At 47.4% G+C, this 13,121-nt stretch overlaps 1 protein-coding gene across 1 annotated transcript; it reads left to right on the forward strand.

The window, feature by feature from the left end:
• Nucleotides 1–307: 307 nt before the first annotated feature.
• LOC122009273 (oligopeptide transporter 7-like) lies at nt 308–4,002 on the forward strand. Its single transcript, XM_042565376.1, has 6 exons — nt 308–573; nt 662–1,179; nt 1,265–1,362; nt 2,090–2,659; nt 2,736–2,991; nt 3,074–4,002. Exons 1-6 carry the CDS (start codon nt 507–509, stop codon nt 3,872–3,874), a joined length of 2,310 nt encoding a protein of 769 aa, XP_042421310.1. The 5' UTR covers nt 308–506; the 3' UTR covers nt 3,875–4,002.
• The last annotated feature ends 9,119 nt before the right edge of the window (nt 4,003–13,121 follow it).

Raw genomic sequence — 13,121 nt, forward strand, 5'->3', positions numbered from 1 at the left:
AAACAAAATACACTAGAATTATCAAAATAGCATTTTATAAATATTGTTATATTTTTATTAATACAAAAATACCTCTAAACAATTTTATTATAAAAATACCCTTCCTATGTATTTCTAAATTTATCAATTCGGGAGCATTTGGATATTAATAAAGATTTTTAAAAAATTGTTCTAAAAATATTTTTTTCGCCGAAGGCATTTAAATTTATTTTTTATAAAATGAGAGAAAAAATCTGTTTTTTTTTTAATTTTTATATTATTTTTTTAAGGTCAGCCAGCTACATGCAGCTGCTGCCATCATTCTGGAATCTGGCCGACTAAATTAATATAAAAAAAATAAAAAATAGAAACTAAAAAAAATTTGAAGATCCCCCGATCCCCTTCCTATCAATACAGACAACTCCCGTCCTTTCAATTTCTTCTCCTCCGATTGGATTCCCATCTAAATCAACAGAAATCGAGCGAAAAAATTCGAGGAGGAAAAAGAGAAAGATCGAACAACAATAATGGGCAATCGACGAAGAGAAGAAGAAGAAGAAGCAGAGCAGCATCAAATGATCACAACTCCGCTGCGTAAGCTTCTCATCCGCCATTAATCTGCTTCTCTGCTTGTATTATGCTCCTCAGCCATCTCACGCCCACCGATGTCGACGTCATGCAGTTCACGAGGAAGCAGCCGCGCCGTCGGCAGCGGCGGCGGCGGCACCGGCAGCGGCGGCGGAGGAAGAAGAAACAGGGGAGGAGTTGCTGGAGAACTCGCCGGTGGAGCAGGTGGCGCTGACGGTGCCAGTGGAGGACGACCCATCGACGCCGGCGCTGACGTTCCGGATGTGGGTGCTGGGGACGGCCTCTTGCGTGCTGCTCTCCTTCCTCAACCAGTTCTTCTGGTACCGGAAGGAGCCGCTGTCCATCACCGCCATCTCCGCCCAGATCGCGGTGGTGCCGCTCGGTCACCTCATGGCCGCCACGATCACCGACCGCGTCTTCTTCCGGGGAAGCCGGTGGGAGTTCTCGCTCAACCCCGGGCCGTTCAACATCAAGGAGCACGTGCTCATCACCATCTTCGCCAACTCCGGCGCTGGCAGCGTCTACGCCATCCACATCGTCACCGCCATCAAGATTTTCTACCGAAAGCACCTCAACTTCTTCGTCTCCCTCGTCGTCGTCATCACCACGCAGGCACAATTATTTTTGTTAATTAATTTAGGAAAATAATTTGTGACAAGAATTTCAGTTTCTAAAAATTGGCTGAAAAATGAAGCAGGTGCTGGGATTCGGATGGGCGGGAATATTCCGGCGGTATCTCGTAGAGCCGGCGGCGATGTGGTGGCCGTACAATTTAGTGCAGGTCTCGTTGTTCAGGTGAGGGATGAAATTATTATTATTTTTCTTTTACGGCCAAATATTTAAGACAAATAAAAAAAACACGCGTTAGCCATTTTATTCAACCCGTCAAGGAGGCACCAAATTTATTATATTCTTCTTTTAAGGCTCCCATTCATGATAATATTTGGTTAATTTTAGTAAAATCTAGAATTACAAATATTTTTGGAAAATAATTAAAAATATATATTTATAATTCTTATTGAAAAATATAAATTTTATTGATAATTTTCTAGTTAAAAAAATAAAAACCTTTTTTTTTTGTCAAAATTATAATGTTTAAGATCCTTACTATAAACCTATTTTTGAAAAAAATCTACACAAATTCAATTTTCTATGAAACCAATCGTATAGAATGCAATTTGATCATAAAAAATATTATAGAATTTAAAATCCACAAGACAACTAAATAAAAGTTGGGACTCCTTTTTCGATGATTTTGATTGAAATGAAAAGAACTCCTTGAATGGACATTCATTATTATCATTAACACACTAGAAAATAAATTTTCCGTCTCCTCATAACTACACTTGTCTAATGTGTGATGGCTTTACCTCATGCCACTTTGCAATCTTAGAAAACAAATTTCCCATATTTTTAAACCTACCAAATTAAATAAATTAAGGAAATTAATTAAATCAAATCATTTACTGAATTTACAATTTAACTTTAATTTTTTTATTTTCAAAAAATTGGGGTGATGTAGGGCTTTGCATGAGAAGGAAGAAGCAGCAAAAGGAGGTTTGACAAGGAATCAGTTCTTCACGGTGGCCTTCCTCTGTAGCTTCGCCTACTACGTCTTCCCCGGCTACCTATTCTCCATGCTCACCTCCCTCTCCTGGGTCTGTTGGGTCTTCCCTAGCTCCATCTTGGCGCAGCAGCTCGGCTCCGGCCTCTACGGCCTCGGCCTAGGGGCCGTCGGCCTCGACTGGTCCACCGTCTCCTCCTACCTCGGCAGCCCGCTGGCCAGCCCCTGGTTCGCTACCGCCAACGTCGCCGTCGGCTTCGTGCTCATCATGTATATCATCACGCCGATCGGCTACTGGCTCGACTTCTACAAGGCCAAGAGCTTCCCAATCTTCTCCGACGGCCTCTTCACCTCCACCGGGCAGAGGTACAACATTTCCGGTATCATAGACCCCAACTTCCACCTCGACATCGACGCCTATGAGAAGAACGGGCCGCTTTACCTCAGCACCTTCTTCGCGGGCAATTACGGCGTCGGCTTCGCGTCGCTTACCGCCACCATTTCGCACGTCCTCCTCTTCCACGGAAGGTGAAGACCGCCTCCCCTGCTTTTTTTCCACGCTCACGGAGTCGAAAACTCTTACCTAATTTGCCGTCGAATTCAGAGAAATCTGGCAGATGAGCAAATCGGCTTTCAAAGATCAGAAGATGGACATCCACACGAGATTGATGAGCAGGTATAAGCAGGTCCCTCAGTGGTGGTTCATCGCGATCCTTGTCGCCAACATGGCGTTCACAATCTTCGCCTGCGAGTACTACATCGACCAGCTCCAGCTGCCGTGGTGGGGCGTGTTGCTCGCCTGCTCCATTGCATTTTTCTTTACGCTCCCCGTCGGAATCATCACAGCAACCACCAATAAGGTCCAATTAACTCGACTCTTTCTCCGTCAGACGGTGAGTTGACTGACAAACTGATATCTCGATCTCCTGCTTGATGAACCAGACGCCGGGATTGAACGTAATCACAGAGTACATTATAGGGTATCTGTACCCCGGCCGGCCGGTGGCGAACATGTGCTTCAAGGTGTACGGGTTCATCAGTATGAAGCAGGCGTTGATGTTCCTGCAAGACTTCAAGTTGGGGCACTACATGAAGATTCCGCCGAGGACGATGTTCATGGCTCAGGTGGTAGGGACGTTGATCGCCGCGTTTGTCTACTTGAGCACTGCGTGGTGGCTTATGGAGACGATTCCGGACATCTGCAACAAGAGCTTGTTGTCTCCGGAGAGTCCGTGGACCTGCCCGGGCGACCACGTCTTCTACGACGCGTCGGTGATATGGGGCCTGATCGGCCCTCGCCGGATCTTCGGGAATCTCGGCACGTACGCCGCCATCAACTGGTTCTTCCTCGTCGGAGCGGTAGGGCCGCTGCTTGTCTGGCTCGCGCACAGGGCATTCCCTGACAAGGAGTGGATCAGGCTCATCAACATGCCGATCCTGATCGGCGCCACCGGGGACATGCCGCCGGCGACTGCGGTGAACTACACCACTTGGATTCTGGTCGGATTCCTGTCGGGCTACGTGGTATACAGGTACAGAAGGGACTGGTGGAAGCGGCACAATTACGTGCTTTCCGGTGCGTTGGACGCAGGATTAGCGTTCATGGCCGTTTTGATCTATCTCTGCTTGGAGCTGGAGAATGTCAGTCTGCGTTGGTGGGGCAACGAGTTGGATGGCTGCCCTTTGGCCTCGTGCCCGACAGCTCCTGGCGTCGTTGTTGAAGGCTGCCCAGTGTTACGGTAACCATCGATCGTTGGATGATCGTGGTGGAGAGTAGAGACTTCTTGTATTGAAACAATCTGTAGGGGAAGTATTTAATTTTACATCTCACAGAAATCACAAGATTACTTGTGCCTGTGTATTAACACTTAGTCAGGTTTTAATTAGGATGATGAATTAGGTTAAAAATGTTGATTTGATGCATTTAAATGAGTCAATTTTATCAAATCATATTAATTTTGTATTGACAAATCATTAGAAAGTTGTACAAGTAATATGCATTTTGCTCATAAATCATGATTGAAAATTTATTTTAAAATTATTTTACAAAACTTTTATGAAATATATTTATTGATAGAAGTCCATATTGATTACGTTGTATAAAGTTAACGTGAAATATTGAAGATTTTAATGATTTTTAACTTTATGTCATTTTTTAAAATAAGAGGTATTTGTTGGTGCTGAGAACACCACATCGAATCTATATTTTGATATATGACTAAATATAAAATTAATCTTTGTTGATATGATGAACTGTGTCAATTGTGTATGTGTATATTACTTGGTGTATGTGTATATTACTTGATAGGCGATGAAGTTGTGATTGGATAGAGTCCTAATTAATAGAACTACGCAGGGAAGACTTCGTTGGGAACCAAGCGGTGGAAGTTCTAACGGGACTAGGTCGTGAAAAACCTGGTTAGGTAAATCAAGTATAAGGGAAATTAGCTGGGAGTTAAGACCTTGACAACAAATCCAAACAAGTGAATTGGGAGTAGAGTTTTGACGGCTAAGTCTAGATGGATTAGTTGGGAGCTGAAAGGTATGTGAATCAAATTTAAATATCTTTATCACACTCACTACATGCTAATTTTGTCATAAAATATTTTTTGATAGTTTCAGATGAACTCCTTTGTTCGGGCAGCTAACTAAGGATAAACTTCGACTGATGGAGTTAAGATGTTCCAAGTAATCAGAGCGAGAAGTGGACGACCTCGGAGTCCAAGCGACTAGAGATACCATCTAGGCAACCGGAGATAACTTGATCCAGTGATATGAAGAAGGCAATCAAGATCAGAATTTGCTCCAGTCAACCGAAGGAGCTTTCTAGACAATCAGAGACCGCAAGTTATCGATGGCAATGGAGTTTTCAGCCACATCAGCATACTCCAGTCGATCGAAGAGATTGAGCCAAGGGAACATTCTTAAGCTTGAATTTGATTATTGTTATTGTGTTAGTAGAAATTTTATATTATTTTATTTTGTGATGTAAAAATATAAATATTATTGAGTGTTGTACTAGTGGATGCGTGTGTATATATATAGATATATATTGATGTCCTAAGTAGAGAGAGGAGGGACATTCTGGTCATTTTATTATAGTTCCCTTTTTAGGGCACTGTTCACGCGAAGGAAAAAGGGGACTTTGCCTTGGGTTCGCGGTTTTCTTCTCCGCCGCATGAGGACAGGGGGCTCCCTCACACACACTGTCGCCGCCTTCTCCCTCATCGCTGGTGAGTCACCGCTCCCTCCTCTCTTCGTCTCCTCTCACGGGCAGATGCTTCCAGCCGCCATCTTCTCTTTTCTTCTGCTGACACCAGATTCTCCCGCTAGAGCTACCACTGGTGCTATAGCCCGCTGTCACCTCGCACGTCGGCCTCTCGTCACCTTCTCCTCAACCGAGGAAGCTATTGTCGAGCCGCCTCTCTTCTCCCTCTCCGCACGCCCGTCCCTGCTCATGCCTATGGCGTCATCGATGCCTGTCGCTACTCATGCCTCTAGCGTCACCGATACAAACGCAAGCGGCTCCCTCTTCTCTCTCCCTCTCCGCACGCCCATCGCTCCCCCTCCTCTTCCTCATCTCCTCCTCCCTCTCATAGCCTCAACAGCGCCGATACTGCCATCTCCGTCGTTGCCTCCACCACGCTAGCCTCCATTGGCTGCTGCCTCTAGCCACCTTGCAGAGTCCCCATTGCGGGCCTGGTCGCTACCACGCCTATCGTCTCCCTCTCCCCGGACACACCGGGGTCCACAATCGCTTCCAGTAGCCGCTGTCCTCTGGGTCACCGGCAACTAAGTACGACCTCCATCTCCCTCTTCCCAGCATCCATAGTCGCCCACCAGCGGCCTCCTCCAGGATGCCACAGCACTGCCTCTCTTGCCGCCACATCGTAGGCCACCTCTGGTCGTTCTCATGGTCATACGCCTTCTGGCCCCCAAGCCCTCGCTGTCATTATGCTTTGATCTGACTCGTGGTGTTCCGACCTTTGCGTCGTTGTTATGTCCCGGCCTGTGTACCGATGTCTTATCCTAGCATGCGTGTCGATGTCCTATCCTGACCTACGTGCCGATCTCATATCCCGGTCTGTGTGTCGATCTCATATCCCGGCTGATACGGTGCATTATCGTGGGGTCGGTAAGATGATGTGGTTAGGAGTCAAGACTACAGAGGGGTCAGAAGTCAAGCTTACGTAGAGGGCAGAAGTCCAGCTTCCGTGGCTGGTTAAAAGTCCAGCTTACGTGGAGGTCAGAAGTCCAACATCGGTGACTGGTCAGAAGTCCAGCCTTCGTGGCTGGCCAGAAGTCAAGCTTACTTGGAGGTCAGAAATCTAGCCTCTGTGGAAGTCAGAAGTCAAGCTTGCGTGGCTGTAGTCAGAGTCCCAACTGACAGGGCAGTCAAAGGATAAGATTCCAAGTTGAGCCAGATTCAGCCACGATAGCAATCAAGAACGGGGTCCACAGGACAAATACAGCTAATGAGAAGGCCCACAGGCCAGGTAAGGGCGCAAAAGGAAGGGCCGCGGGCGAAACACAGTGGGCCAGGAAACGAACTGGTCGCACAGGTCGGGACGTACAAGCCATGGATAACAGTAAACAGATAGAGGTCAGGATACGAACCGGGCGTGCAGGTCGGAACATACATGCCATGGATAACACCGAACATAAACAGGTCGGGAAATAGACCTGGCGTACAGGTCGGGATGTACAAGCCATGGATAACAATAAACAGATGCAGGTCGGGATACGGACCGGTCGTGCAGGTAGGAACGTACATGCCATGGATAACAGTGAACATAAACAGGTCGGGAAATAGATCTGGCGTACAGGTCGGGACGTACAAGCCATGGATAACATTAAACAGATGCAGGTCGGGATACGGACTGGTCGCGCAGGTCGGGACGTACAAGTCATGGATAACAGTAAATAGATGCAGGTCAGGATACGGACCGGTCACGTAGGTCAGGACGTACAAGCTATGGATAACAGTAAATAGATGCAGGTCGGGATACCGACCGGTTGTACAGGTCAGAACGTACTGACCATGGATAACAGCAGACAGAAGCAGGTCAGGATACAGATCGGTTGTGCAGGTCAGAACATACAGGCCATGGATAATACTAGACAGAATTAGGTCAGGATATAAACTAGTCGTGCAGGTCGGAATGTACAAGCCATGGATAGCAGCGGATCGAAGCAGGTTGGGATGCACACCTAACGTCCAGGCACTACAGGACAAACAAGCCAGGGAATCGTAACTGCTCATTAGAGAATATCAGGGAATAATCAGTGTGTCAGGGAATATGCTAACAGTCGAGGCTCATTCGCCCTTTGGTTCTATCGCCAGCCTATCTGGAGAAGCCACATGTCATTCACTGCCAGACAAAGCCTGATAGCCGACATTCCCTGACACCCGCCAGGTCCCAGCAACATCCGTTGCAGTATAAAAAAGGATGCTTTGTCCCTTATGCAGGTACGCTCACTCGTCATTTCTCACTAGTGTTTACTTTTCGTCCTTTTTCTATGTTTTCTGGGGAAAAGTACCTGACTTGAGCGTCGAAGGGCCTGACCCGGAGACTTTTTCCCTGGTTTCTGGTCTCTAACGACTCGTGGGCTCGTCTGAGTGTGCGCAGAGCCGCAGTGTCATCGTCCTGGTCATCCTCCTTCGTCAGCTGCTCGTGCGAACCTTTCTGGGGGGTGTCAATCGTGCAGGTCAGAATGTACAAGCCATGGATAGCAGCGGATCGAAGCAGGTCAGGATGCAGACCTAACGTCCAGGCACTACAAGACAAACAAGTCAGGAAATCGTAACTGCTCGTCAGAGAATGTCAGAGAATAATCAGTGTGTCAGGGATTATGCTAACAGTCAGGGCTCATTCCCCCTTTGGTTCTGTCGCCAGCCTATCCAGAGAGGCCACATGTCATTCACCGCTAGACAAAGCCTGATAGCCGACATTCCCTGACACCCGCCAGGTCCCAGAAACATCCGTTGTAGTATAAAAAGGGATGTTTTGTCCCTTATGCAGGTACGCTCACTCGTCATTTCTCACTAGTCTTTACTTTTCGTCCTTTCTCTGTGTTTTTTGAAGAAAAAGTACATGACTTGAGCGTCAGAGGGCCTGACCCGAGGACTTTTTCCCTGGTTTCTGGTCTCTAACGACTCGTGGGCTCGTCTGAGTGTGCGCAGAGCCGTAGTGTCATCGTCCTGGTCATCCTCCTTCGTCAGCCGCCCGTGCGAACCTTTCCGGGGGGGGGGGGGTGCCAGGTAGATCCAACGCTTCGGCGACTTTCCATCAACTTCCAGTACACCAAGGCCCGCCTTCATCTGACTCAGCTTCCGGAGGGGATCAAATTTGGCGTCGTCTGTAGGAACACAACAACCTGTTCCAAAACGTGAAGATGGAGGAGTCTGGCCGCATCAATGTCACCATGACCGCCGGAGAATACAAACTCTTCAAGGAGGCCAAGAGGCGAGTAGCCTCCGAGAAGCAAGCAACTGTCTCGCGACCCCGTCAAGCTCCTATTGAAGCTTCTAAAGAACCCGTCCCTGTTTCGGATCGGGGTTCTAAGAGAAAACAGCTCGAGGGGTTCCCTCAGGTTCCTTATCGCGAGCCTGATATGGGGTATTATCAGCCAGGACCCCATGGTCTCAGCCTTAAAAAAGAGCAGCCTCAGGCCTCCATGGCTGAGAGTTCCTTGCCCCGAGACTCGAAGAAAGGGAAGACTCTCATCGTACCTGAAGTATTCCCGAAAGACCCAGATGAGAGAGTACCATTCTCAGCCAAAATCTTGAATTAAAGATTGCCTAAGGGCTACAAGGCCCCGTCGATCGGGGAGTATGACGGGAGCAAAGACTCGGAAGAGCATTTACGCAAGTTTAAAAATTCAGCCCTGTTACACCAATACAGTGATGCTGTCAAGTGTCGAGTTTTCTTGAATACTCTAGCTGGTTCGACACTAAAATGGTTTGATGGGTTACCACAAGGATCCATCACTTGTTTCTTGGACTTCAAGACGACCTTCTTGCGTCATTTTGCCAGCAGTAAAAAATATCAGAAGACAGATCACTGTCTTTTCGCTCTTAAGCAAGGATCGACCGAGCCCTTAAGAAGTTATATTAACCGCTTCAATCAAGTGGCCTAGGATATCGCCACCGCCACTTCGGAGATTCTGATGAGCGCCTTCTCTCATGGATTAGGAGAAGGAGAATTCTTCAGAGATCTCATCAAAAATCTCGCTCGGAATTTTGATGAGATGGTGGAAAAAGTTGCCTGCTACATCAAAGTAGAAGAAGCACAGGCGGCCCGGAGGAAAGCCGAAAGACCACCTCCCTCTACCAAAAAGCCAGAAAAAGGGTGTCTCAACCACCTCCTCAACCTCTACCGCGCACTCAGGAAGCCCGACCTGCCTTCCATCCCGGGTCGGAGGTCAGACCAACCCCCGAGTCGCAGTCGTGCATGCTCCTCGACCTGGATCGTGGAACACTCAGTATTGCACTTATCATTGATCTCAAACACATGATACTAATCATTGTTTCCAGTTCGCTCGGGATTCCAAGCGGACTGCCAAGTTAGGCTTACCGCCGCCCGAGCTAGCCCCTCAAGTAATTAAGATGATGGAAGAGCAACGAGTTGTGGCTGGACAGGCCGGACAACCCCGCCCCGATCTAGCAGGACCCAGTACTCATCAGCCCAGCCGGGGGAAAGAGTCAGAAGGAGCGCGGGAAGCCGAGAATAGAGGCAATGGCGCCGTCCGAGAGATTGGCATGATCTCTAGAGGGCCAACTGATGGAGATTCGGGGAGAGCACGCAAGTCACATGTGTGTCGCTTAGAGGTTTACACTGTTGGATGCAGCCAGGAGTAGGCTTCTGGCCCTATTATCAGCTTCGAGCTGGCAGACCTGGAAGGTCTGGAGCTGCCTCATGACGATGCCCTTATCATCAAGACCATCATCGCCAATAGCCGAGTGACTCTAGTTTTAGTGGACACTGGAAGCTCGGTTAATATTCTGTTCAGAACTGCATTCGAGGAGATGCAGATTGATGCCACTGAACTTCAGCCTATGGCTACGTCTCTATATGGATTTACAGTCAATGTGGTGAAGCCAATGAGTTAGATTAAACTAGCCATATCTCTGGGCACTGAGCCGTTAGTGCGCACAAGGAGGAGCACTTTCATAGTGGTGGACTCCCCCTCCTCTTATAATGTCATTTTGGGAAGGCCCACCCTGCATAAATTTAGGGCTTCTATTTCGACCTTCCATCAGAAAATCAAATTTCCTGTTGGTGAGCAGGTTGGGGAAGTTAAAGGAGAGCAGAGGGTCTCTTGCTGATGCTTTATTGATATGGTCCGGGTGGAGGCTCGGAAAAATCAAAGGATACAAGATGGGGGCGTTCATGCTGTTCAAGAAGAGCCTTTGCCTATGGCTGAAAAACCCATTCCCTGGGAGGAGGTGCAACTATACGCTGAACGACCTGAAAGTCTAACTTGCCTGGCAAGCGACCTTCCTTCTCCTCTCAAGGAAGAGATAGTTCAATGCTTGATCCGTAACTGGGATGTCTTCGCCTGGTCTACAGAGGAGTTACCTGGGGTTAAGCCGGAAGTAGCCGAATATAAGTTACATTTATTACCAGACTCCCGACCTGTCAAGCAAAAGAAAAAGAACTTCTTAGCTGACCAGAACAAAATAATAAGAGCCGAGGTGGATCAGCTCAGGAAGGCAGGCCATGTTCGAGAAGTGCAATTCCCATCCTGGCTCTCTAACGTGGTCTTAGTGAAGAAGCCCAACAATAAGTGGAGAGTATGCATAGACTTCCGAGACCTCAACCGAGCTAGTCCCAAGGATTGCTATTCTCTACCCCGAATTGATCAGATGGCGGATTCAACTGCTGGTTGCGAGAGGATCTGCATGCTGGATGCCTACTAGGGGTACCATCATATACCTTTAGCAGTGGAGGACCAGGAAAAGGTTAGCTTCATTACGGCTGATGGTACCTTCTATTATACTGTTATGCCCTTCGGTCTCAGGAACGCAGGGGCTACATACCAAAGAATGATGGACAAAATCTTCCGGGAGCAGATCGGGCGCAACATGGAGGTTTATGTGGACGATATACTTATTAAGTCTCCATTAGCCGTCAACCTGATCAAGGATGTAGAAGAAACCTGCACGACTCTCCGACAATATGGACTGAAGCTGAACCCCTTGAAATGTTTGTTCGGAGCTAAAGGAGGAAAATTCTTGGGCTACTTGGTGACCGAGCGAGGAATAGAAACTAATCCAGAAAAAGTTCAGGACCTACGTGATATGCAGCCTCCCCAGAATTTGAAGGAAACCTAGAAGCTAGTCGGCAGAATAACAACCCTGTCAAGATTCATTTCCAGATCTACAGACCAGGTCGCTCCTTTCTTTAAAGTGTTCAGGAAGGCCTCCAAGTTCTAATGGGATGAAGAATGTACCCGAGCTTTTGAGGAGCTGAAGAAGTATTTGGAGGCTCTACCATCTTTATTCAAGTCAGTTGTTGGAGAACCCTTATGGGTCTACTTATCCACCACCCCTGAGGTCGTAGGGGCAGTGCTTGTTAAAGAACATGACAATGTACAACGGCTAGTGTATTTCTTCAATCATCTATTAAAAGGGGTCGAGTCTAGATACACGACCCTCGAGAAGTTAGTTTATGGATTGGTCCTTATGGCTCGGTGGTTAAGACCTTACTTCTTAGCACATCCTATCACAGTTATGACCAATAGCACCATGGGAAGAACTCTGACTAATGTAGAAGTTGCGGGCCGACTTATCAAATGGGTGACCGAGTTAGGGGAATATGACATACAATATCAACCACGCACAACCATTAAGGCACAGGCCTTGGCAGATTTCTTAACGCAAATCCATCAAACCAACTCTGAAGAAACCTGGAAGGTCTATGTGGATGGATCGACAACTTATCAAGGAAGCGGGGTCGGGGTCTTATTGATATCTCCCCAAGGGGATATACTCCAATTGGCTGTTCGATTGAATTTCCGAGCCACCAATAATGAGACAGAATACGAGGCTTTGTTGTCAGGACTGCAAGCAGCCCGACACGTAGGGGCAGCCCGGGTAATCATTTATTCAAATTCCCAGCTAGTAACTCAGCAAGTAGCCGATAATTTTATGATAAATTGTGATAAATTACAAGTATACCAGGAAGCTTATGAGAAGATGAAAGAGGAATTTGCAGAAATCACAGTAATCAAGATCCCCAGGGCGGAGAATGAGAAGGCAGATGAGTTAGCAAAGATGGCTAGTTCCTTAACCACTTGGGTGTTAGACTGGTCAACGACACAAACCTTTCTTATAGCTCAGATAGATCTACAAAACAATAGGGATGCAACTATTGATTGACGGGCACCCATGGTCAACTATCTTAGGCAGGGTATCTTACCGGCTGACCCAGAAGAATCACGGCTGGTCAGGAAGCAAGCCTATACTTATGTCATGATCGCGGATCAACTTTACAAGAGGTCCTTCTCTAGACCCTTACTCAAATGCTTGGGTATGGAGGAGGCAGATCAGGCCTTGCGAGAAATACATTTGGGATGTTGTGGCAATCATGTAGGCGGCCGGGCATTATCTCGCAAAGTACTCTTGGCAGGATATTTCTGGCCTACTTTACAGAGGGATGCTCACAAGCTGGTAAATACCTGCTTGTCCTGCCAGAAACATCAAAATTTAACGCATCAACCAACGGCTCTGCTGAAAACATCTATGGTCTCGTGTCCTTTTGATCAATGGGGCATGGATATTGTGGGACCATTTCTGATGACTCCAGGTCAGAGATGTTTCTTATTGGTGGCGGTGAATTATTTCTCTAAGTGGGTGGAAGCAGAGACCCTGGCCAGGATCACAGAAGATGTCATCATACAGTTTCTATGGAAGAACATTCTTTGTAGGTTCGGTATTCCGCATAAACTGGTGTCAGACAACGGAAGGCAATTTCAAGGACAAAAA

Source organism: Zingiber officinale, chromosome 8A, assembly GCF_018446385.1.
Source record: "Zingiber officinale cultivar Zhangliang chromosome 8A, Zo_v1.1, whole genome shotgun sequence".
Classification (NCBI taxonomy): Eukaryota; Viridiplantae; Streptophyta; class Magnoliopsida; order Zingiberales; family Zingiberaceae; genus Zingiber; species Zingiber officinale.

Bases quoted from the DNA above. Each gene is read 5' to 3' on its own strand.
- LOC122009273 (XM_042565376.1), top strand. From the start codon at position 507: ATGGGCAATCGACGAAGAGAAGAAGAAGAAGAAGCAGAGCAGCATCAA. The intron at 1,180-1,264 runs GCACAATTATTT...AAAATGAAGCAG, and splicing joins TCGTCGTCATCACCACGCAG to GTGCTGGGATTCGGATGGGC. The intron at 2,660-2,735 runs GTGAAGACCGCC...CGTCGAATTCAG, and splicing joins GTCCTCCTCTTCCACGGAAG to AGAAATCTGGCAGATGAGCA.